This window comes from Pseudophryne corroboree, chromosome 1, assembly GCF_028390025.1.
Source record: "Pseudophryne corroboree isolate aPseCor3 chromosome 1, aPseCor3.hap2, whole genome shotgun sequence".
NCBI lineage: Eukaryota > Metazoa > Chordata > Amphibia > Anura > Myobatrachidae > Pseudophryne > Pseudophryne corroboree.
Genome location: NC_086444.1, coordinates 718466398 through 718489944, shown reverse-complemented (window position 1 = coordinate 718489944; position 23547 = coordinate 718466398). Strand labels below are relative to the sequence as shown.

The window sequence follows — 23547 nt, the reverse complement described above, 5'->3', positions numbered from 1 at the left end:
TCCGGCGTTCAACCGCCCTGCCGTCAAACGCAGCCGCGGTAAGTCTTGGAATAGACAGGGTCCTTGCTGGAGCAGGTCCCTTCTTAGAGGTAGAGGCCACGGGTCCTCCGTGAGTATCTCTTGAAGTTCCGGGTACCAAGTCCTTCTTGGCCAATCCGGAGCCACGAGTATAGTTCTTACTCCCCTCCGTCTTATAATTCTCAGTACTTTTGGTATGAGAGGAAGAGGAGGGAACACATACACTGACTGGTACACCCACGGTGTTACCAGAGCGTCCACAGCTATTGCCTGAGGGTCCCTTGACCTGGCGCAATACCTGTCCAATTTTTTGTTTAGGCGGGACGCCATCATGTCCACCTTTGGTTTTTCCCAACGGTTTACAATCATGTGGAAGACTTCTGGGTGAAGTCCCCACTCTCCCGGGTGGAGGTCGTGCCTGCTGAGGAAGTCTGCTTCCCAGTTGTCCACTCCCGAAATGAACACTGCTGACAATGCTATCACATGATTTTCCGCCCAGTGAAAAATCCTTGCAGCTTTTGCCATTGCCCTCCTGCTTCTTGTGCCGCCCTGTCTGTTTACGTGGGCGACTGCCGTGATGTTGTCCGACTGGATCAGCACCGGCTGACCTTGAAGCAGAGGTCTTGCTTGGCTTAGGGCATTGTAAATGGCCCTTAGCTCCAAAATATTTATGTGAAGTGATGTCTCCAGGCTTGACCACAAGCCCTGGAAATTTCTTCCCTGTGTGACTGCTCCCCAGCCTCGCAGGCTGGCATCCGTGGTCACCAGGACCCAGTCCTGAATGCCGAATCTGCGGCCCTCTAGAAGATGAGCACTCTGCAACCACCACAGGAGAGACACCCTTGTCTTTGGTGACAGGGTTATCCGCTGATGCATCTGAAGATGCGATCCGGACCATTTGTCCAGCAGGTCCCACTGGAAAGTTCTTGCGTGGAATCTGCCGAATGGAATTGCTTCGTAGGAAGCCACCATTTTTCCCAGGACCCTTGTGCACTGATGCACTGACACTTGGCCTGGTTTTAGGAGGTTTCTGACTAGTTCGGATAACTCCCTGGCTTTCTCCTCCGGGAGAAACACCTTTTTCTGGACTGTGTCCAGGATCATCCCTAGGAATAGAAGACGTGTCGTCGGGATCAGCTGCGATTTTGGAATATTGAGAATCCAACCGTGCTGCCGCAACACTACTTAAGATAGTGCTACCCCGACTACCAACTGTTCCCTGGATCTTGCCCTTATCAGGAGATCGTCCAAGTAAGGGATAACTAAAACTCCCTTCCTTCGAAGGAGTATCATCATTTCGGCCATTACTTTGGTAAAGACCCGGGGTGCCGTGGACAAACCAAACGGCAGCGTCTGAAACTGATAGTGACAGTTCTGTACCACAAACCTGAGGTACCCTTGGTGAGAAGGGTAAATTGGGACATGGAGATAAGCATCCTTGATGTCCAGAGACACCATATAATCCCCTTCTTCCAGGTTCGCAATCACCGCTCTGAGTGACTCCATCTTGAATTTGAACCTTTGTATGTAAGTGTTCAAGGATTTCAGATTTAAAATAAGTCTCACCGAGCCGTCCGGCTTCGGTACCACAAACAGCGTGGAATAATACCCCTTTCCCTGTTGTAGGAGGGGTACCTTGATTATCACCTGCTGGGAATACAGCTTGTGAATGGCTTCTGCTGCAGCCTTTTTCCTCTCCCTCTGCCACGGGGCAGAAATGAGGAGTCTTTTGCCCGCTTGCCCTTATGGGGCCTAAAGGACTGCGCCTGATAATACGGCGTCTTCTTATGTTGAGAGGCTACCTGAGGTAAAAATGTGGATTTCCCAGCCGTTGCCGTGGCCACCAGGTCTGTTAGACCTACCCCAAATAACTCCTCCCTTTTATAAGGCAATACTTCCATATGCCTTTTGGAATCAGCATCACCTGACCACTGTCTTGTCCATAATCCTCTTCTGGCAGAAATGGACAGCGCACTTACTCTTGATGCCAGTCGGCAAATATCCCTCTGTGCATCCCGCATATATAGAAATGCATCTTTTAAATGCTCTATAGTCAGTAATATACTGTCCCTATCTAGGGTATCAATATTGTCAGTCAGGGAATCCGACCAAGCCACCCCAGCACTGCACATCCAGGCTGAGGCGATTGCTGGTCGCAGTATCACACCCGTGTGAGTGTATATACATTTTTAGGATATTTTCCTGCTTTCTGTCAGCAGGTTCCTTAAGGGCGGCCGTATCCAGGGACAGTAGTGCCACCTGTTTAGACAAGCGTGTGAGCGCTTTATCCACCCTAGGGGGTGTTTCCCAACGTGCCCTATCCTCTGGCGGGAAGGGGTATGATGCTAATAACTTTTTAGGAATTAACAGTTTTTATCGGGGGAAACCCACGCATCATCACACACTTCATTTAATTCCTCAGATGCAGGAAAAACTACCGGCAGTTTTTTCTCACCCAACATAATACCCTTTTTAGTGGTACTGGTATTATCAGAAATATGTAAAACATTTTCCATAGCCTCAATCATGTAACGTGTGGCCCTACTGGAAGTCACATTCGTCTCTTAATCGTCGACACTGGAGTCAGTATCCGTGTCGGCGTCTGTATCTGCCATCTGAGGTAACGGGCGTTTTAGAGCCCCTGATGGCTTTTGAGACACCTGGACAGGCACAGGCTGAGTAGCCGGCTGTCTCATGTCATCAATCTTTTGTAAAGAGCTGACACTGTCACGTAATTCCTTCCATAAGCTCAGCCACTCAGGTGTCGACTCCCTAGGGGGTGACATCTCCATTACAGGCAATTGCTCCGCCTCCACACCATTTTCCTCCTCATACATGTCGACACAATCGTACCGACACACAGCACACACACAGGGAATGCTCTGATAGAGGACAGGACCCCACTAGCCCTTTGGGGAGACAGAGGGAGAGTATGCCAGCACACACCAGAGCGCTATATATATATATATATATATATATATATATATATATATATATATATATATATATATATATACACACACACACACACACAGGGATAACCTTATAGAAGAGTTTTTCCCCTTATAGCTGCTGTTTTATTAATACTGCGCCTAATTAGTGCCCCCCTCTCTTTTTTAACCCTTTTCTGTAGTGTAGTAACTGCAGGGGAGAGCCAGGGAGCTTCCCTCCAACGGAGCTGTGAGAGAAAATGGCGCCAGTGTGCTGAGGAGATAGGCTCCGCCCCTTTTTCGCAGACTTTTCTCCCGCATTTTTATGGATTCTGGCAGGGGTTAAAATACATCCATATAGCCCTGGGGGTTATATGTGATGTATGTTTGCCAGCCAAGGTGTTTTTATTGCTGCTCAGGGCGCCCCCCCCCCCAGCGCCCTGCACCCTCAGTGACTGCAGTGTGAGGTGTGTATGAGGAGCAATGGCGCACAGCTGCAGTGCTGTGCGCTACCTTGGTGAAGACTGATGTCTTCTGCCGCCGATTTTCCGGACCTCTTCTTGCTTCTGGCTCTGTAAGGGGGCCGGCGGCGCGGCTCTGGGACCGGACTCCGAGGCTGGGCCTGTGTTCGGTCCCTCTGGAGCTAATGGTGTCCAGTAGCCAAGAAGCCCAAGCTGGCTGCAAGCAGGCAGGTTCGCTTCTTCTCCCCTTAGTCCCTCGATGCAGTGAGCCTGTTGCCAGCTGGTCTCACTGAAAATAAAAAACCTAAAACTAAACTTTCACTAAGAAGCTCAGGAGAGCCCCTAGTGTGCACCCTTCTCGGCCGGGCACAAAAATCTAACTGAGGCTTGGAGGAGGGTCATAGGGGGAGGAGCCAGTGCACACCAGGTAGTCCTAAAGCTTTACTTTTGTGCCCAGTCTCCTGCGGAGCCGCTATTCCCCATGGTCCTTACGGAGTTCCCAGCATCCACTAGGACGTCAGAGAAAAGCAGTTCATATGTCCCAAATAAAAAAAAAATGATTTTTCTATGATCCCGCCTACATCTGTACTCTACTATACATTTCACCTAATGCGGAAAGACAGTTGCTTACTACGGAACAGAGACAGAGCCTGTAGCCTGTTGAATCTGGCCCATAATATGGTTCCCAAGTAATATGAGGCGCGTTGGGTATGGAATCCTGGCCGCCAGAATGCCTGTAGCGGGGATAGCGTTAGAAAGACAATTGCGGGCTTACTGCGCGCACCACGCTGTGGGCTCACTGCGCTCGCCACAGGTTCTATTCCCACACTATGGGTGAATAGCCCTGGGGCAGCGGTCGGCATTCTCGGCCATAGGGATCCCGGTATTCTGACAGCCGGGACCCCGACTGCCAGAATATTAATTACATCCCTATGAGGCATAGGGGGGAATTTAATTATGTGCCGCTGTTTTGTCCGCCACTGCCACTGTTTATGGAAGCGTGGCTCTTGCTTAAAAGGGCTCGCTACCCCATAGGTAGCAGGCACTTTTAGACAAATGGGGCATTTGGCCGGGCGAATCAGTCTGTCGTTGACGGTTTTAAACACCGCCGCAAAAGCTATTCGACTATAATTGAATTCTCCTCCTTAGTACTATAGTATTTTGGAAGCAGTTTTAACAAACAGTAAAGTAGGGAGGAGGAGGATCCATGCAGAGCTTTGTTGTACCCGTGCAGATATGGATAAATGATAATTATCTGTATGAATAGCGAGTTCTGATGTCATCACTTCAGCGTCCACTAGGAAGATAGGTATTATTCATTATCAGCATAGCAGCCTACTCTCCTGCAATGTCAGGGAGACTCCTGGACTCGGGGGAAACATGGTACTATTATCATCGAGATCAATTAATAGGTTTATGGGCACTCGGGTACTGGGGAGATAATTCCAATGTGTCTTCTAGTATGGCAGTGCAATGGTTAGCGTGCTGCCTCACAGCCCTGGTCTCTATAGGTGTAGAGTTTGTATGTTCTTCCAATGTTTGTGTGGTTTCCCCTGGGTGCTCCAGTTCCCTCCCACACATACTAGTAGTTTAATGGATTCTGACCAAAAAAATAGCCTTCATGTGTTTTTGTAGCCACCCCCCAGTTACCTCCTACATACGGTCATCCACTCTAAAATCTAACCCACATTACGATGTGTCACAAGACCATAGTGACGCATGCGCAGTCGGAAAACTATCGGCCAACTGCGAAAATGTCAGAGTTGCGCCCACCTCTGAATCAGGCACATAGATTGTTAGCTCCGCGGGGCAGGTACTAGGACTGTGATGCGTGTGCCTATCCTCAATAGGGATGGCCGTTGCAGAGAGCCCCCTGAGGGGGGTGCAAGCTGCGGCTATTGGGCATGCTGGTACTTGTAGTGACATAACAGCTATGTGACCCTAATACCCAAAGAGCAGCGCACCATGCACAGGGTTGACAGAGGGGTGTGTAGGCTGTGGCTATAGGACATGCTGGGGCTTGTAGTGCAGATGGGGTTGTAGGCTGCAGCTTTAGGGCATGTTGGTACTTGTAGTTCCACCTCGGGCAGCGCTGGGTGATACTGGCAGTGATAACACCAGCACAGGGATTGCAGTGATGAAGTCATGGATGGGTTTCCGGCGGGTGGGTGACGCCTCAATCAAATCCGGGACATCCACCAATGACTTCCCTTCCCCCTCAGAAACATCAGAGTCAGTATCTGTGGGATCAGTATATGCGCCGTCCTCGTCAGAGGACGTGTCTGGAATAGCAGTGGATTGGGAGGAGGTAATGGCCTGTTTAGAAGACGACTTAGTCTTAGGCGGGCGAGAGTGACACTTATATTTAGTCATAGATCGGTTCAAATGCTGTAACTGAGTGGAAAGCTGATCCACCCATGGCGGGTTTACAGCAGGGTCCATAAACTGCTGCAGTGGCACAGGTAGTCCCCCAGGGGGCGTCAATTTAGTCACAAGCATGTTTAATAATGTGGAAAATGTAGCCCAAGGTGGGTCTTGTGATGCCCCAGGTGCTACCGACCCACTGGAGCGTAAGGAACCTCCTGAACCTGAACTCTCAGCTGCCATATTATCCTCCGTTACGTCCGCAGCCTCACTACCACGCAGTGGGGGAGAAGTCCCAGCGTCGTTGCCACGGGTAGCAGACATAACTATGTGCACAATATTGGGCAACCTGGTACAAAGTGTTGCAGCACTATACCCATCAAGAACTCTCAGAAAAGTGTGCCTATGATAGCACAGACTGGGAGTCCGAGAGATATAGATTATATGAGGACTATAAATCACAAGTAAAAATACACCGTTAGTATATCTTGTGATACGATCCTATATTAAACAAAGAAAAACCTGAAACACTTAGCCCCCTCAGGTATAGCAATATAGGAATAGCCCACTGAGTGAAATACCCTGTAATAAGGCAACCACGCAGCAGCTACATGCACACACACATATAAAGTCACACGTTTACCACGCAGAAATTATGTACCATAAAACTGCACTGGACTAGAAATACAAAGTAATACTCAGTATGGCTATATGTGTTAACAATAGATATAAAAATGCACAGTAAACACTGGATGTATACAACAGGGTGTTTGTACCACACAACCCTGAAGGTATGTACTCTTTCTTAACTAACACTGTCCCAGTGACACGTAGAATACTTAAGTGTCCTGTAGGAAGCACAGCACTGGCAATCAGGCGGTTCCACAGAGGAGGATTTGCCCTAGCAATCCCAGGAACAGCAAGGCTCTGTCTGTGATGGCTGCTGACAGGGAGAGGGATGCAGCTCCAGGGTGGAAACATTTGTAGAAACGGCACCCTGGAGCTGGGGGGAGGGGCCACAGGTCCGACCTGCTACCCCTGCTGGCATCCCCACCGGGTGCATGCGGGCAATGTAAAACGGAGGTTTAATAATAAAATTCCCCCTGACCTGTGCCCATGATATGACCCTGGTGGCTAGTGGAGCGGCTGCCCAGTATTCAGTGTCCACGCCAGCGCGCGCGGCCCGCCGCCTACGGCCGCGCTGGATCGCGGTAAAGAGCGGGCATATGCTCCTGAGGAAGCTGGCAGCCGCTAAGACCAGCGAAACATGTTGAGCCTTTATTCTGTCTTATGACCACCAGCACTGCATTCATGATTTATTCCCAACAAATCAGGCAATCATTGGACTAACTTGCTTCTACAAGATCCTCACAAGTCACGCTTCTTTGAAACCCAGGACCTACCCCTGATGCCATTGGATCTCCGATTGCAACTTGAGACCCTTGGGGACTGCTCCTATGTGAACGGGTAATATCCACACTTTAAAATTCACTGAGGACTATATGGAGAAATAAGTTCTAGCAGAAGCAAGCGCTAATTGCCATCATAGGGAAATAAGTGGTCGCATTTTTTATTGAGAGACTCAATTCAATTCAGCATTTACTATCCTGTCTGAAGGCCTTTTTAGTCCACTATCCATTTATTTTTACTGTATGTGTAATAAATGCAGGAAATTAGTTTTTACTAAAATACTCTGCTCATTATTGGAGACTCAGCCGGCGCCAGTACATTTTCATTATTTCTAAAAGCTTTGAGCCTGTTGGTATGTCGGAGCAAGATCCTACTCTACACCCCAATGTTATTCCTTGTGGAGCCCAGTGTACACCGCAGCAGAAATCAGGGGTTTTATATGGGACAAATGCATTGGTTTATAGCCAATTTTGCTTAGGGGCGGCAAATAAAAAGGCTGTCATTCCATAGCAAACCGTCATCTTTCCGCATTATGGCCCTCATTCCAACTTGATCGCTCGCTAGCTACTTTTAGTAGCCGTGCAAACGCATAGTCGCCACCCACAGGGGAGTGTATTTTCGCTTTGCAAGTGTGCGAACGCGTGTGCAGCCGAGCGGGACAAAAAAAATAGGATTTTAGTTACCTACCGGTAAATCCTTTTCTCATAGAGGATGCTGGGGTCCATATTAGTACCATGGGGTATAGACGGGTCCACCAGGAGCCATTGGCACTTTAAGAGTTTGGGCTGGCTCCTCCCTCTATGCCCCTCCTACCAGACTCAGTCTAGAAACTGTGCCCGAGGAGACGGACATCTTCGAGAGAAGGATTACACACAGACAGTAGAGAGATTCATACCAGCTCACACATACTGTACAAGGCACATCAAGCTAACTTGGAACTCAGCAACCGCTGAAACAGTACATACCAAGTAACAATGCAGCACTTCACTAAAAACAAAGTTGTACTGAACCAGATAACAATTGCAGGAAAACGAAGCGCTGGGCGAGCGCCCAGCATCCTCTATGGACTACGAGAAAAGGATTTACCGGTAGGTAACCAAAATCCTATTTTCTCTTACGACCTAGAGGATGCTGGGGTCCACATTAGTACCATGGGGATGTACCAAAGCTCCCAGAATGGGAGGGAGAGCGCATAGGCTCCTGCAGAACGGATTGACTGAACTTCAGAACATCAGAGGCCAAAGTATCGAACTTGTAGAACTTTGCAAACATGTTCGACCCAGACCAAGTTGCAGCTCGGCAAAGTTGTAACGCCGAGACACCCCAGGCAGCCGCCCAGGAAGACCCCACCTTACGAGTAGAGTGGGCCTTAACAGACGTAGGACACGGCAAGCCTGCCGTAGAATACACATGATGGATAGTAAACCTGATCAGCGAGAGATCGTCTGCTTAGAAGCAGAACACCCAATTTTCTTGGGATCATACAAGACAAACAGAGAGTCAGATTTCCTGTGACGAGCAGTCCTCTTCACATAGATTTTCAGAGCCCTTACAACATCCAAGGACTTTGATGAAATGGAGTAGCCACTGGCACCACAATAGGTTGGTTGATATGAAAAAACTGCTGACGTGTCCAGAGCTCAGCTCTATCTTCGTGGAAGATCAAGTATTGGCTTATACAAGACAAAGCCCACAACTCCGACACACGTCTAGCAGAAGCTAAAGCGAACGTGACAGCCTTCCACGTAAGAAAATTTTACCTCAACCTCCTGTAGAGGCTCGAACCAGTCCGATTGGAGGAACTGCAACACCACGTTAAGGTCCCAAGGCACCGTAGCCAGTACAAAGGGAGGTTGGATGTGCGGAACTCCCTTTCAAAAAGGGTCTGAACCTCAGGGAGGGCAGACAATTGTTTCTGGAAGAAAATGGATAGGGCCGAAATCTGGACCTTCACAGATCCCAACTTCAGGCCCATATCCACACCAGCTTGTAGGAAGAGGAGAAACCGTCCCAGTTGAAACTCCACCGCAAGAAATTTCTTGGACTCACACCAAGATACATATTTTTTCCAAATTCGATGGTAATGTTTAGACGTTACTCCTTTCCTAGCCTGTATCAGGGTAGGAATAACCTTGTTCGGAATGCCCTTCCGAGCTAGTATCAGGCGTTCAACCTCCATGCCGTCAAACGTAGCCGCGGTAAGTCTTGACAGGCGAACGGCCCCTGCTGCAGCAGGTCCTCCCGAAGAGGAAGAGGCCTCGGCTCTTCTTGCAGTAGATCCGCGTACCAAGTCCTTCTTGGCCAGTCTGGAGCAATGAGGATCGCTTGAACCCTTGTTCTCCTTATGAGCTTTAGAACTCTTGGGATGAGTGGAAGTGGAGGAAACACGTACACCCAGTGCCGTAACTAGACATTTTAGCGCTGTGTGCAAGAAACGGCATCGGCGCCCCCCACCCTTATCATAAACCGGTGGCAGTGCACGCCGTAGGCGTGCGCAAAAGATATAGGGGCGTGGCTTCACAGGAAAGGGGTGTGGCCACAAAATAATACCAATTCATATAATGGTGCACAGTAGTCTCCATTATTCAAATTACGCCGCACAGTAGCGACACTACACCAGGTAGAGCCCCTTTTTACACATTACGGCGGACAGCGTCCCCTTTTTTACACATTACGGCAGACAGCGTCCCCTTTTTACACATTGCGGCAGACAGAGCCCCCTCTTTACGCATTACGACGGACAGCGTCCCCTTTTTTACACATTACGGCGGACAGCGTCCCCTTTTTTACACATTACAGCAGACAGCGTCCCCCTTACACCCCCTACTCTTAGAGTGGAGTGTAGTGAAGTGTACTTTGGTGTACAGAGATAAGGGTAAGAGAGAGAGTAGAGGAGACAGATAGAGAGGGAAGGGGAAAGAAGAAAAGAGAGAGGAGAAAAGGGGAGTAGGATGAGACAGACAGAAAGAATGAGAAGGGGGGAAGCAGACAGAGAGAAGGGTGGGAGAAAGAGAGAGATAAATAAAGAGAGAGAAGGGTGGGAGACAGAGAGAGGGTGGACCAAGGATTGAGACAGACATTCCACCCACCAGTACTGGTATCACTGTGTACTTCTCCTCTGTACAGGCGGCACTGTGTTCCTCCTTGCTCCCCCCCACACCCCCATACAGACGGCACTGTGTACCTTCATTCGGCAGCAGTGGATCCCCCTGTCATTGGCACTGGCGGCAGCGCTGCGGATCCCCCTGTCATTGGTGCTGGCGGCAGCGCTGCGGATCCCCCTGTCATTGACGCTGGCGGCAGCGCCGCGGATCCCCGTCATTGGCGCTGGCAGCAGCGCTGCGGATCCCCCTGTCATTGGCGCTGGCGGCAGCGCCGCGGATCCCCCTGTCATTGGCGCCAGCAGCAGCAGCGGATCCCTGTGCCAAGGCCAGTCACTACATCGTGACGTAAAGGCAGTAAGAGGAAGGGGAGGAAATGTGAGTGGAGGGGCTGGCCCGCCCCCTTCTGTTTTATTACTGCCCCTGGAGGAGAGGAACCCCGCAGCAGCAGCAGTTAGTATTGATAGCTTCGGCTTTGGGGCGGTGGGAGGCGGAGCAGACAGGTATTCATCACCTGTGTATATTGTGCTGCCGGCAGATTGCGCCCCAGGTCATCCTGCGCTGTGTGCAAGGCACACAGCGCACATAGCTAGTTACGGCACTGTGTACACCGACTGGAACACCCATGGAGTCACTAAGGCGTCCACCGCCACAGCTTGCGGGTCCCTCGACCTGGAACAATACCGCCGAAGCTTCTTGTTGAGATGAGAGGCCATCATGTCGATCTGGGGTACACCCCAAAGATCTATCTCCTTGAACACCTCCGGATGGAGACCCCACTCCCCTGGATGGAGATCGTGTCTGCTGAGTAAGTCCGCTTCCCAGTGGTCTACTCCCGGAATGAATATTGCTGACAGCACCATTGCATGCTTTTCTGCCCAGAGGATGATTCTTGTTACCTCTGCCATTGCAGCTCTGCTCTTCGTTTCGCCCTGTCGGTTTATGTAAGCCACCGTTGTCACATTGTCCGACTGTACTTGAACGGCCCGATTTCTCAGAAGATGGGTCACTTGGAGAAGACCGTTGTTCCAGAATGTTTATCAGCAGGACGGCTTCCAGACTTGACCACCTTCCTTGGAAGGTTTCCCCTTGAGTGACTGCGCCCCAACACCAGAGACTTGCATCCGTGGTTAGAAGGATCCAGTACTGAATCCCGAACCTGCGGCCCTCCAGAAGGTGAGGCAATTGCAGCCACCAGAGGAGTGAAATCCTGGCCTTTGGTGACAGACGTATTCTCTGGTGCATGTGTAGATGGGATCCGGACCACTTGTCCAGGAGGTCCAGTTGGAAGGACAGAGCGGGAAACCTCCCTTACTGCAGAGCCTCGTAAGAGGACACCATCTTCCCCAGAAGGTGAATGCACTGATGAACGGACACCCGGGCTGGCTTCAGGACATCCCGGACCATCGTTTGAATCACCAACGCCTTTTCCTCTGGGAGAAGCACCCTCTGCACCTCCGTGTCAAGGATCATTGCCAGAAAGGACAACCCCCTGGTTGGTTCCAAATGTGATTTTGGAAGATTCAGGATCCAACCATGTTCCCTGAGAAGCTGGGTCGTGAGTGCTATGGACCGTAACAACTTCTCCTTGGACGATGCCTTTATCAGCAGATCGTCCAGATACGGAATTATGTTCACCCCCTGTCTGCGGAAGAGAATCATTATTTCCGCCATCACCTTGGTGAATACCCTCGGTGCTGTGTAGAGGCCGAATGGGAGGGCCTGGAACTGAAAGCGACAGTCCAACAGTGCGGATCGAAGATAAGCTTGATGCGGCAGCCAAATTGAAATGTGGAGGTATGCATCCTTGATATCCAGGGATACTAGGAATGCCCCCTCCGCCAGACCTGATATCACTGCCCTTAGAGCAGCGGTGGCCAACCAGTGGCTCTTGAGCCGCATGAGTCTTTCTTTATTTAAATGTGGCTCCCAACACTCTAAATCATGTGACCACAACAGATACAGAAACTGCTACACTCCAGCCAGACATGCAACAGCACTACAGGGACTGAAAATTGAAGGAGTCAGATACTAGAGGCGAGACACCCACTGGCAAACAGAGAACATATTAGGGGCTGCAGCAATGGCACGACTTGGTGGGGGAACTTTAGTGACACAAGGCGGAGCTGGCTGGAGTGACACAGAAGGGTCCTTCCTGGCAGGAGTGACACATGGAGGAGCTGACTGGAGTGATGAAGGAGGGTGCTGGAAGTAGTGACACATGGGAAAACTGGCTGGAGTGACATAGGAGGGTGGTAGCAGGAGTAACACATGCGAGAGCTGGCTGGAATGACATGGCGGGTGCTGGCAGGAGTAACATAGGAGGGTGCTAGCAGGAGTGTCACATGGGGAGCTGGCTGGAGTGACACATGGGAGAACTTAAGTTTATTAAGTGAATCTGGCTTTTTCAATTATTTTATGTGAAAGTGGCTTTTTCAATGGATCCGACGTAAAAATGTTTTAATTTATGTCGTTCTGGTTTTTTCAATGTATTTTATACCAGGGGCGTGGTCTAGCAGGCACAAGGCCACATTCCATTTTTGCATGCGTGCCGTCGGCTCGATGTTGGCTCTTTGACGTACCCAACAAGGTTTTTTGGCTCTTTACCACTGACTGGTTGGCCACCCCTGCCTTAGAGACTCCATTTTGAACTTAAAATCTCGAAACCCCTTTCTGAGGGAGTTCAAGATCAGAATGGGCCTGACCGAACCATCCGGTTTCGGTACCTCGAAGAGGATTGAATAGTAACCTTTGTTTTGCATATGAGGTGGTACTGGCACAATGACCTGTGCCTCCACCAACTTCTGGACTGCTTCTTGCAGGACAGTCCTGTCTGCCAGCAGAGCTGTAGTGTTCACTCTAGGAGTGAAAAGGGGTAGGGCGCAGGACTCCGGGGGCACATGTGCGCGCGCGTGGCTTCGCCGTGCGTGCCCGAAACGGGAGGCGCGACCACGCAAATTAGGGGGCGTGGCCACGCCTACGTCATTTTAGGGGGCGGTGCGGCCCACAGACGCTACTATAGAGAGCGTCTGTGGCCGGCGACGTCACTGTTGGGGGCGTGCCCAGCACCTCCATCGGTGCTGGGCTTCCCCCAGCCCTCTCCCAATGCGTGAATGGATGCCGCGCGCATGCGCATGGCATCTATACACGCCGGGAGGGCAGGAAGCGGGCGGCTGTTCTAGCAGGGCGCCGCAAAAGGGGCAGGGCGGGTTTTGTCTGCTAAAAAACGGGCAGGGCGCGGCGCCCTGTTAAAACAGCCTAGAGTGATCACTAGAGCTGGCAAGCCTGATCTGAAAAATTGGTGAGGGAGATCTTGAAATTTCAGCCTGTACCCCTGGGACACAATATCTTGCACCCAGGGGTCCAGGCCGGAGGACACCAAGACATGACTGAAATGTCTGTGTCTCGCTCCCACCGGCCCCACCTCCAGGGCGTGCAGTCCACCGTCATGCGGAGGACTTTGGTGTACCCAAAGCAGGTTTCTGTTCCTGGGAACCTGCAGCCGCAGGTTTCTTGGACTTGGGACGACCTCCACGAAGGAAGGTGTTGGACGGCTTGGCCTTTCTGGGCTTGGTAGACCGAAAGGGCTGTGATGTAACTGAAGAAAAGGGTTTCTTCGGAGCAGGTGTAGCTGAGGGAAGAAAGGGTGACTTACCAGCCGTAGCCGTGGAGATCCACGCATCTAACGCTTCTCCAAAGAGAGCCTGACCTGTGTAGGGTAGGGTCTCCACACTTCCCCCTTGTTTCCGCGTCGGCAGACCACTGGCACAACCACAGTCCTCGACGAGCCGATGCTGACATGGAAGAAATTCCCGCAGCCATGGAACCCAGGTCTTTCATGGATTCTACCAGAAAACCTGCCGAATCCTGAAGGTTACGTAAAAACAATTCAACATCACATTTCTCCATAGTATCCAAGTCCTCAAGTAACGTGCTTGGCAATCCAAGCACTGGCAATAGTGGGACGTAGTATTGCCCCAGAAGCTGTGTTCATGAATTTGAGCGTATTATCAATTTTACGATCAGCCCGCTCTTTCAAGGCGGTAGATCCTGGAACAGGTAAAAACCACCATTTTTGAGAGTCTGGATACTGACGCATCAACAATAGGCTGGTTTTACCATTTTTTTCTATACTCAACCGGGAAAGGAAACGCTACCAGAACCCTTTTAGATATCTGGAATTTTTTATTCAGGTTTTCCCAAGCCCTTTCAAATATAGCATTTAATTTCTTTGACGCAGGGAAGGTTAGCGAGGCTTTCTTATTTTCAGTGACGAAAGCCTCCTCAACCTGCTCGGGTGTTGTATCAGCAATATTCAACACATCTCTAATAGCCTCCATCATCAACTGCACCCTTTTAGCAAGAGATGCTGCCCCCCGCAACACATCCCCGTCACCGTCTGCAGTATCAGAATTGGTATCATCCTGCATGATCTGTGCAAGAGCACATTTATGTAAATATAGGGGGTAATTCCAAGTTGATCGCAGCAGGATTTTTGTTAGCAATTGGGCAAAACCATGTGCACTGCAGGGGAGGCAGATATAACATGTGCAGAGAGAGTTAGATTTGGGTGGGGTGTGTTCAATCTGCAATCTAATTTGCAGTGTAAAAATAAAGGAGCCAGTATTTACCCTGCACAGAAACAAAATAACCCACCCAAATCTAACTCTCTCTACACATTATATCTGCCTCCCCTGCAGTGCACATGGTTTTGCCCAATTGCTAAAAAAAAAAAAATCCTGCTGCGATCAACTTGGAATTACCACCATACAGAGGAGAGCCCTGAGTTGCAGTTTCATTTTGTGCAACCCTATTTGAAATCTGAGAAATCATAGATTTGATAGAGGATAACCACTCAGGCTCCCTTGCTGGAATCTGTGCTAAACTAGTGCAATCCTGATTACATGGAATGGGATTGTCCTAAGAGTACATATCCCCTGCAGCATTATTGCGTAATGAAGACCACAGAGACTCCACACACACACACACACACAGGGGAGGGCAGACAGAGTTTCACCCCCAAGAATGGCAAGAGAGACACAGAGATTGGAGCCAACTCACACACAGCGCTTGCAATATAAAAGGAAGACCCACTATCAGCGCTGACTGTGCACCTTAATAGGTTACACAGTTGTTTTGCAGCCCCCCCCCCCCCCCCCCCCCCCCCACACCTTCTACAACCCCCTGGTACCATGAGAGATAGCTGGAGCTGCTCTGGAGGGACTTACTCTTCACCAACAGTGTTGTGCAGGCAGGAAAATGGCACTGTCTTCCCTCTCTTCAAAAGATTATACTGGCCTGAGGATTTATGCTGGCTGAGATCCCAGGACCCAGACAGGCTGTGTGACGAGTGTAGGGTGCAGGCGCTGGCTCAGGACGCCCCTCACAGCGCCGCACTATGTACCGCTGAGCCTCCGGAGCAGTTAATACTGCGCTCCTACCCTGATGCCATCTTCACACCGGCCCCCCGCTTGCTAGGGGGGTCGGTGACTCACTTGCCACTGATCTTCAGCTCTGTAAGGGGGGTGGCGGCGGCATGCTGCTGGGGTGAACAATCCCCTGTGGCGGGGAACGATCTATCCCCTCAGGAGCTCAGTGTCCTGTCAGCGGAGATAGTGGCTTCCCCCCCTTAGTCCCACGAAGCAGGGAGGCTGTTGCCAGCAGCCTTCCTGTAAAATAATAGACTCTAAAATAAACTTTACTAGAGAAACTCTGGAGAGCTCCCCTAGCTGTGACCGGCTCCTCTGGGCACATTTTCTAAACTGAGTCTGGTAGGAGGGGCATTGAGGGAGGAGCCAGCCCACACTCTCAAACTCTTTAAGTGCCAATGGCTCCAAGTGGACATGTCTATACCCAATGGTACTAATGTGGACCCCAGCATCCTGTAGGACGTAAGAGAAAGTTTTTTGCAGTTTCTGAGTAGCTCTGGACTTACTCAGCCCATGCGATCACTTCAGTCTTTTTGGTCCCGGAATTTAAATCAGACACCCTCCCTGCAAACGCTTGGACACGCCTGCGTTATTCCAAATACTCCCTGAAAACGGTCAGTTGCCACCCACAAACTCCCTCTTCCTGTCAATCACCTTGTAATCTGCTGTGCGAATGGATTCTTCGTTAAATCGGCCAGTAACGATCCGCTTTGTACCGATATGACGCGCCTGCGCATTGCGGTGCATGCGCAGTAGTAACCTGTTCGCTGCACTGTGAAAAATGGCAGCAAGCGATCAACTCGAAATGACTCCCTATGTGACATGTTCAGTAGGGTACAGATGTAGGCGAACGCATATGGAAAAGGATTAGTGTGTGCGCTGAAGGGGATCATAGCAAAATCAGTGGTTTCATATGGGACAAATGCACTGCTTTCATGCTAATTTTGCTTAGGGGCGGCGAATAAAACACCTGTCATTCCATAGCAAACCGCCTTCAATCCGCATTATGTGACATATATAGTAGGGTATAGGTGTAGGCGGACACATATGGAAAAGCATAAGTGTGTGCGCTTAGGGGATCATAGAAAAATCGGGGGTTTTATATGGGACATATGCACTGCTTTCATGCTAATTTTGCTTAGGGGCGGCAAATAAAACAGCTGCCATTCCATAGTAAACCGCCGTCATGGATGTGAAATATGTGACATCACCTTAGGAAGATGTGTGCTGAAGATATACTTTATAAGTTTAAGAGTTTTTGAAATATACATAAAAGTTCAATGTGATCCCATTATAGTCAATTGGCATTCCATTTATGCAGACCAGCGTGTCATTCCTTTTAGTACGTCCCATGAAAGAGTGCACCTTCTTATCTTTTTCAAAAGGCTGTAAATTAACCTAAAATAAGATTTTACTTACCGATAAATCTATTTCTCGGAGTCCGTAGTGGATGCTGGGGTTCCTGAAAGGACCATGGGGAATAGCGGCTCCGCAGGAGACAGGGCACAAAAAGTAAAGCTTTTTCCGATCAGGTGGTGTGCACTGGCTCCTCCCCCTATGACCCTCCTCCAGACTCCAGTTAGGTACTGTGCCCGGACGAGCGTACACAATAAGGGAGGATTTTGAATCCCGGGTAAGACTCATACCAGCCACACCAATCACACCGTACAACTTGTGATCTAAACCCAGTTAACAGTATGATAACAGCGGAGCCTCTGAAAGATGGCTTCCTACAACAATAACCCGAATAAGTTAACAATAACTATGTACAATTTATGCAGATAATCCGCACTTGGGATGGGCGCCCAGCATCCACTACGGACTCCGAGAAATAGATTTATCGGTAAGTAAAATCTTATTTTCTCTATCGTCCTAGTGGATGCTGGGGTTCCTGAAAGGACCATGGGGATTATACCAAAGCTCCCAAACGGGCGGGAGAGTGCGGATGACTCTGCAGCACCGAATGAGAGAACTCCAGGTCCTCCTTAGCCAGAGTATCAAATTTGTAAAATTTTACAAACGTGTTCTCCCCTGACCACGTAGCTGCTCGGCAAAGTTGTAATGCCGAGACCCCTCGGGCAGCCGCCCAAGATGAGCCCACCTTCCTTGTGGAGTGGGCCTTTACAGATTTAGGCTGTGGCAGGCCTGCCACAGAATGTGCCAGTTGGATTGTGCTACAGATCCAACGAGCAATCGTCTGCTTAGACGCAGGAGCACCCATCTTGTTGGGTGCATACAATATAAACAACGAGTCAGATTTTCTGACTCCAGCTGTTCTTGCAATATATATTTTTAATGCTCTGACAACGTCCAGTAACTTGGAGTCCTCCAAGTCACTTGTAGCCGCAGGCACTACAATAGGCTGGTTCAGATGAAATGCTGACACCACCTTAGGGAGAAAATGCGGACGAGTCCGCAGTTCTGCCCTGTCCGAATGGAAAATCAGATATGGGCTTTTGTAAGATAAAGCTGCCAATTCTGACACTCTCCTGGCAGAAGCCAGGGCTAGAAGCATGGTCACTTTCCAAGTGAGATATTTCAAATCCACCTTATTTAGTGGTTCAAACCAATGAGATTTTAGAAAATCCAAAACTACATTGAGATCCCACGGTGCCACTGGAGGCACCACAGGAGGCTGTATATGCAGCACTCCCTTCACAAAGGTCTGGACTTCAGGGACTGAAGCCAATTCTTTTTGAAAGAAAATCGACAGGGCCGAAATTTGAACCTTAATAGATCCCAATTTGAGACCCATAGACAATCCTGATTGCAGGAAATGTAGGAATCGACCCAGTTGAAATTCCTCCGTCGGAGCACTCCGATCTTCGCACCACGCAACATATTTTCGCCAAATTCGGTGATAATGTTGCACGGTTACTTCTTTCCTTGCTTTAATCAAAGTAGGAATGACTTCTTCCGGCATGCCTTTTTCCATTAGGATCCGGCGTTCAACCGCCATGCCGTCAAACGCAGCCGCGGTAAGTCTTGAAACAGACAGGGACCCTGCTGAAGCAAGTCCCTCCTTAGAGGTAGAGGCCACGGATCTTCCGTGATCATCTCTTGAAGTTCCGGGTACCAAGTCCTTCTTGGCCAATCCGGAACCACTAGTATCGTTCTTACGCCTCTTTGCCGTATAATTCTCAATACTTTTGGTATGAGAGGCAGAGGAGGAAACACATACACCGACTGGTACACCCAAGGCGTTACCAGCGCGTCCACAGCTATTTGCTTGCGGATCTCTTGACCTGGCGCAATACCTGTCCAGTTTTTTGTTGAGGCGAGACGCCATCATGTCCACCATTGGTCTTTCCCAACGGGTTACCAGCATGTGGAAGACTTCTGGATGAAGTCCCCACTCTCCCGGGTGAAGATCGTGTCTGCTGAGGAAGTCTGCTTCCCAGTTGTCCACTCCCGGGATGAACACTGCTGATAGCGCTATCACATGATTCTCTGCCCAGCGAAGAATCCTTGCAGCTTCTGCCATTGCACTCCTGCTTCTTGTGCCGCCCTGTCTGTTCACATGGGCGACTGCCGTGATGTTGTCCGACTGGATCAACACCGGTTTTCCCTGAAGCAGAGGTTCTGCCTGGCTTAGAGCATTGTATATTGCTCTTAGTTCCAGAATGTTTATGTGAAGAGACGTTTCCAGGCTCGTCCATACTCCCTGGAAGTTTCTTCCTTGTGTGACTGCTCCCCAGCCTCTCAGGCTGGCGTCCGTGGTCACCAGGATCCAATCCTGTATGCCGAATCTGCGGCCCTCCAATAGATGAGGACTCTGCAACCACCACAGAAGAGACACCCTTGTCCTTGGAGACAGGGTTATCCGTAGGTGCATCTGAAGATGCGACCCTGACCATTTGTCCAACAGATCCCTTTGGAAAATTCTTGCGTGGAATCTGCCGAATGGAATTGCTTCGTAAGAAGCTACCATTTTTCCCAGGACTCTTGTGCATTGATGTACAGACACCTTTCCTGGTTTTAGGAGGTTCCTGACAAGCTCGGATAACTCCTTGGCTTTTTCCTCCGGGAGAAAAACCTTTTTCTGAACCGTGTCCAGAATCATCCCTAGGAACAGCAGACGAGTTGTCGGCATTAACTGGGATTTTGGAATATTCAGAATCCACCCGTGCTGTTTTAGCACTTCTTGAGACAGTGCTAATCCCATCTCTAGCTGTTCTCTGGACCTCGCCCTTATTAGGAGATCGTCCAAGTATGGGATAATTAATACGCCTTTTCTTCGAAGAAGAATCATCATCTCGGCCATTACCTTTGTAAAGATCCGAGGTGCCGTGGACAATCCGAACGGCAGCGTCTGAAACTGATAGTGACAGTTTTGTACAACGAACCTGAGGTACCCCTGGTGTGAGGGGTAAATTGGAACGTGGAGATACGCATCCTTGATGTCCAAGGATACCATAAAGTCCCCCTCTTCCAGGTTCGCTATCACTGCTCTGAGTGACTCCATTTTGAACTTGAACTTCTTTATGTACAGGTTCAAGGACTTCAGATTTAGAATAGGCCTTACCGAGCCATCCGGCTTCGGTACCACAAAAAGAGTGGAATAATACCCCTTCCCTTGTTGTAGAAGAGGTACCTTGACTATCACCTGCTGAGAGTACAGCTTGTGAATGGCTTCCAAAACCGTCTCCCTTTCGGAGGGGGACGTTGGTAAAGCAGACTTCAGGAAACGGCGAGGTGGATCCGTCTCTAATTCCAACCTGTACCCTTGAGATATTATCTGCAGGATCCAGGGATCTACCTGCGAGTGAGCCCACTGCGCGCTGTAATTTTTGAGACGACCGCCCACCATCCCCGAGTCCGCTTGAGGAGCCCCAGCGTCATGCTGAGGCTTTTGTAGAAGCCGGAGAGGGCTTCTGTTCCTGGGAAGGAGCTGCGTGTTGCTGTCTCTTCCCTCGACCTTTGCCTCGTGGCAGATATGAATAGCCCTTTGCTCTCTTATTTTTAAAGGAACGAAAGGGCTGCGGTTGAAAAGTCGGTGCCTTTTTCTGTGGGGGAGTGACTTGAGGTAGAAAGGTGGATTTCCCGGCTGTAGCCGTGGCCACCAAATCGGATAGACCGACTCCAAATAACTCCTCCCCTTTATACGGCAAAACTTCCATATGCCGTTTTGAATCCGCATCACCTGACCACTGTCGCGTCCATAAAGCTCTTCTGGCCGAAATGGACATAGCACTTACCCGTGATGCCAGTGTGCAGATATCCCTCTGTGCATCACGCATATAAAGAAATGCATCCTTTATTTGTTCTAACGACAGTAAAATATTGTCCCTGTCCAGGGTATCAATATTTTCAATCAGGGACTCTGACCAAACTACCCCAGCACTGCCCATCCAGGCAGTCGCTACAGCTGGTCGTAGTATAACACCTGCATGTGTGTATATACTTTTTTGGATATTTTCCATCCTCCTATCTGATGGATCTTTAAGTGCGGCCGTCTCAGGAGAGGGTAACGCCACTTGTTTAGATAAGCGTGTTAGCGCCTTGTCCACCCTAGGAGGTGTTTCCCAGCGCTCCCTAACCTCTGGCGGGAAAGGGTATAATGCCAATAATTTCTTTGAAATTATCAGTTTTTTATCAGGGGCAACCCACGCTTCATTACACACGTCATTTAATTCTTCTGATTCAGGAAAAACTATAGGTAGTTTTTTCATACCCCACATAATACCCTGTTTAGTGGTACCTGTAGTATCAGCTAAATGTAACGCCTCCTTCATTGCCAAAATCATATAACGTGTGGCCCTACTGGAAAATACGGTTGATTCGTCACCGTCACCACTGGAGTCATCGCCTGTGTCTGGGTCTGTGTCGACCGACTGAGGCAAAGGGCGTTTCACAGCCCCTGACGGTGTTTGAGTCGCCTGGACAGGCACTAATTGATTGTCCGGCCGCCTCATGTCGTCAAACGACTGCTTTAGCGTGTTGACACTATCCCGTAGTTCCATAAATAAAGGCATCCATTCCGGTGTCGACTCCCTAGGGGGTGACATCCTCATATTTGGCAATTGCTCCGCCTCCACACCAATATCGTCCTCATACATGTCGACACACACGTACCGACACACAGCAGACACACAGGGAATGCTCCTAACGAAGACAGGGCCCACTAGCCCTTTGGGGAGACAGAGGGAGAGTTTGCCAGCACACACCAAAAGCGCTATATATATATCAGGGATAGCCTTATAATAAGTGCTCCCTTATAGCTGCTTTGTTATATCAAATTATCGCCATAAATGTGCCCCCCCCTCTCTGTTTTACCCTGTTTCTGTAGTGCAGTGCAGGGGAGAGACTTGGGAGCCGTCCTGACCAGCGGAACTGTGAGAGGAAATGGCGCCGTGTGCTGAGGAGATAGGCCCCGCCCCTTTTCTGGCGGGCTCGTCTCCCGCTATTTAGAGAAATTAGGCAGGGGTTAAATATCTCCATATAGCCTCTAGGGCTATATGTGAGGTATTTTTAGCCTTTATAGGTAATCATTTTGCCTCCCAGGGCGCCCCCCTCCCAGCGCCCTGCACCCTCAGTGACTGCCGTGTGAAGTGTGCTGAGAGGAAAATGGCGCACAGCTGCAGTGCTGTGCGCTACCTTTTGAAGACTGCAGGAGTCTTCAGCCGCCGATTCTGGACCTCTTCTGTCTTCAGCATCTGCAAGGGGGCCGGCGGCGTGGCTCCGGTGACCATCCAGGCTGTACCCGTGATCGTCCCTCTGGAGCTTGATGTCCAGTAGCCAAGAAGCCAATCCATCCTGCACGCAGGTGAGTTGACTCCTTCTCCCCTCAGTCCCTCGCTGCAGTGATCCTGTTGCCAGCAGGAATCACTGTAAAATAAAAAACCTAGCTAAACTTTCTCTAAGCAGCTCTTTAGGAGAGCCACCTAGATTGCACCCTTCTCGGCCGGGCACAAAATCTAACTGGAGTCTGGAGGAGGGTCATAGGGGGAGGAGCCAGTGCACACCACCTGATCGGAAAAAGCTTTACTTTTTGTGCCCTGTCTCCTGCGGAGCCGCTATTCCCCATGGTCCTTTCAGGAACCCCAGCATCCACTAGGACGATAGAGAAAAGTGTTTACAAGGAGCCTGAAGCAGATATCTATCTAGAAAGATAGGTAAATAGATAAATAATGACATAAATAAATTATTATGAACACATTGGCAGCACCCGGCGAACATGCAGGACTCAGAATATAGTAAGTCCTCCTCACCCGCCTCATGCCGCACCATAGGCTCTTGCTCCCGGTCCCGCAGCACGGAGCTCAGCACGGGTAGCGCGCTCCGGTCTCCCATCTGCCCCAGGCAGTAGGCCAGCTCATGCTTCAGCAGCGCGGACTCGTCGCTAAAGCAGCGTCCGATCCACTCCACGGCCTCGGGTCCCCCCAGATTGCGAAGTGTAAACAATGCCCGGAATCGGGCTGACAAGGGCCGGCTTGGATCCACTAACACCCGACCCACACGCTGCACTGAGCTGCCACAGGGCGCCGCCATTTTACACTGGGAGGATGCTAACTCACTGACGCACTGACCAAACCCCTATTTTATACAAGTAGTAGTTATTATGTAAGAGACAGCTACTATATGGGACGTGCAATAGCGCTGACAGCTATTTGAACTGCTTAAAAAAATGTTGGCAATAGACTGCAATGAAATCAAATAAATCAAACCTTTTTGTCAAATTTTTTCCTTTCAATTCTTTGGGGGTAATTTAGACCTGATCGCTAGGCTGCGTTTTCTCACAGCCTGAGATCAGGTCCGAACTGCGCATGCGTATGTACTGCAATGTGCAGGCACGTCAGGAACGACTGCATGTGGCATTTGTGCATAGCGACGA

At 49.9% G+C, this 23547-nt stretch overlaps 1 protein-coding gene across 1 annotated transcript in view; it reads right to left on the bottom strand.

Annotated features, from left to right (window-relative positions):
- The window catches only part of DOHH (deoxyhypusine hydroxylase), a 119407-nt gene extending 96169 nt beyond the window's left edge, over positions 1–23238 (bottom strand). Inside the window, exon 1 of the mRNA XM_063915439.1 lies at positions 22925–23238. Coding sequence (XP_063771509.1) covers positions 22925–23204 — 280 coding nt within the window. The 5' untranslated portion in view covers positions 23205–23238. The remainder of the gene's footprint in view (positions 1–22924) is intronic.
- Between the last annotated feature and the right edge of the window lie 309 nt (positions 23239–23547).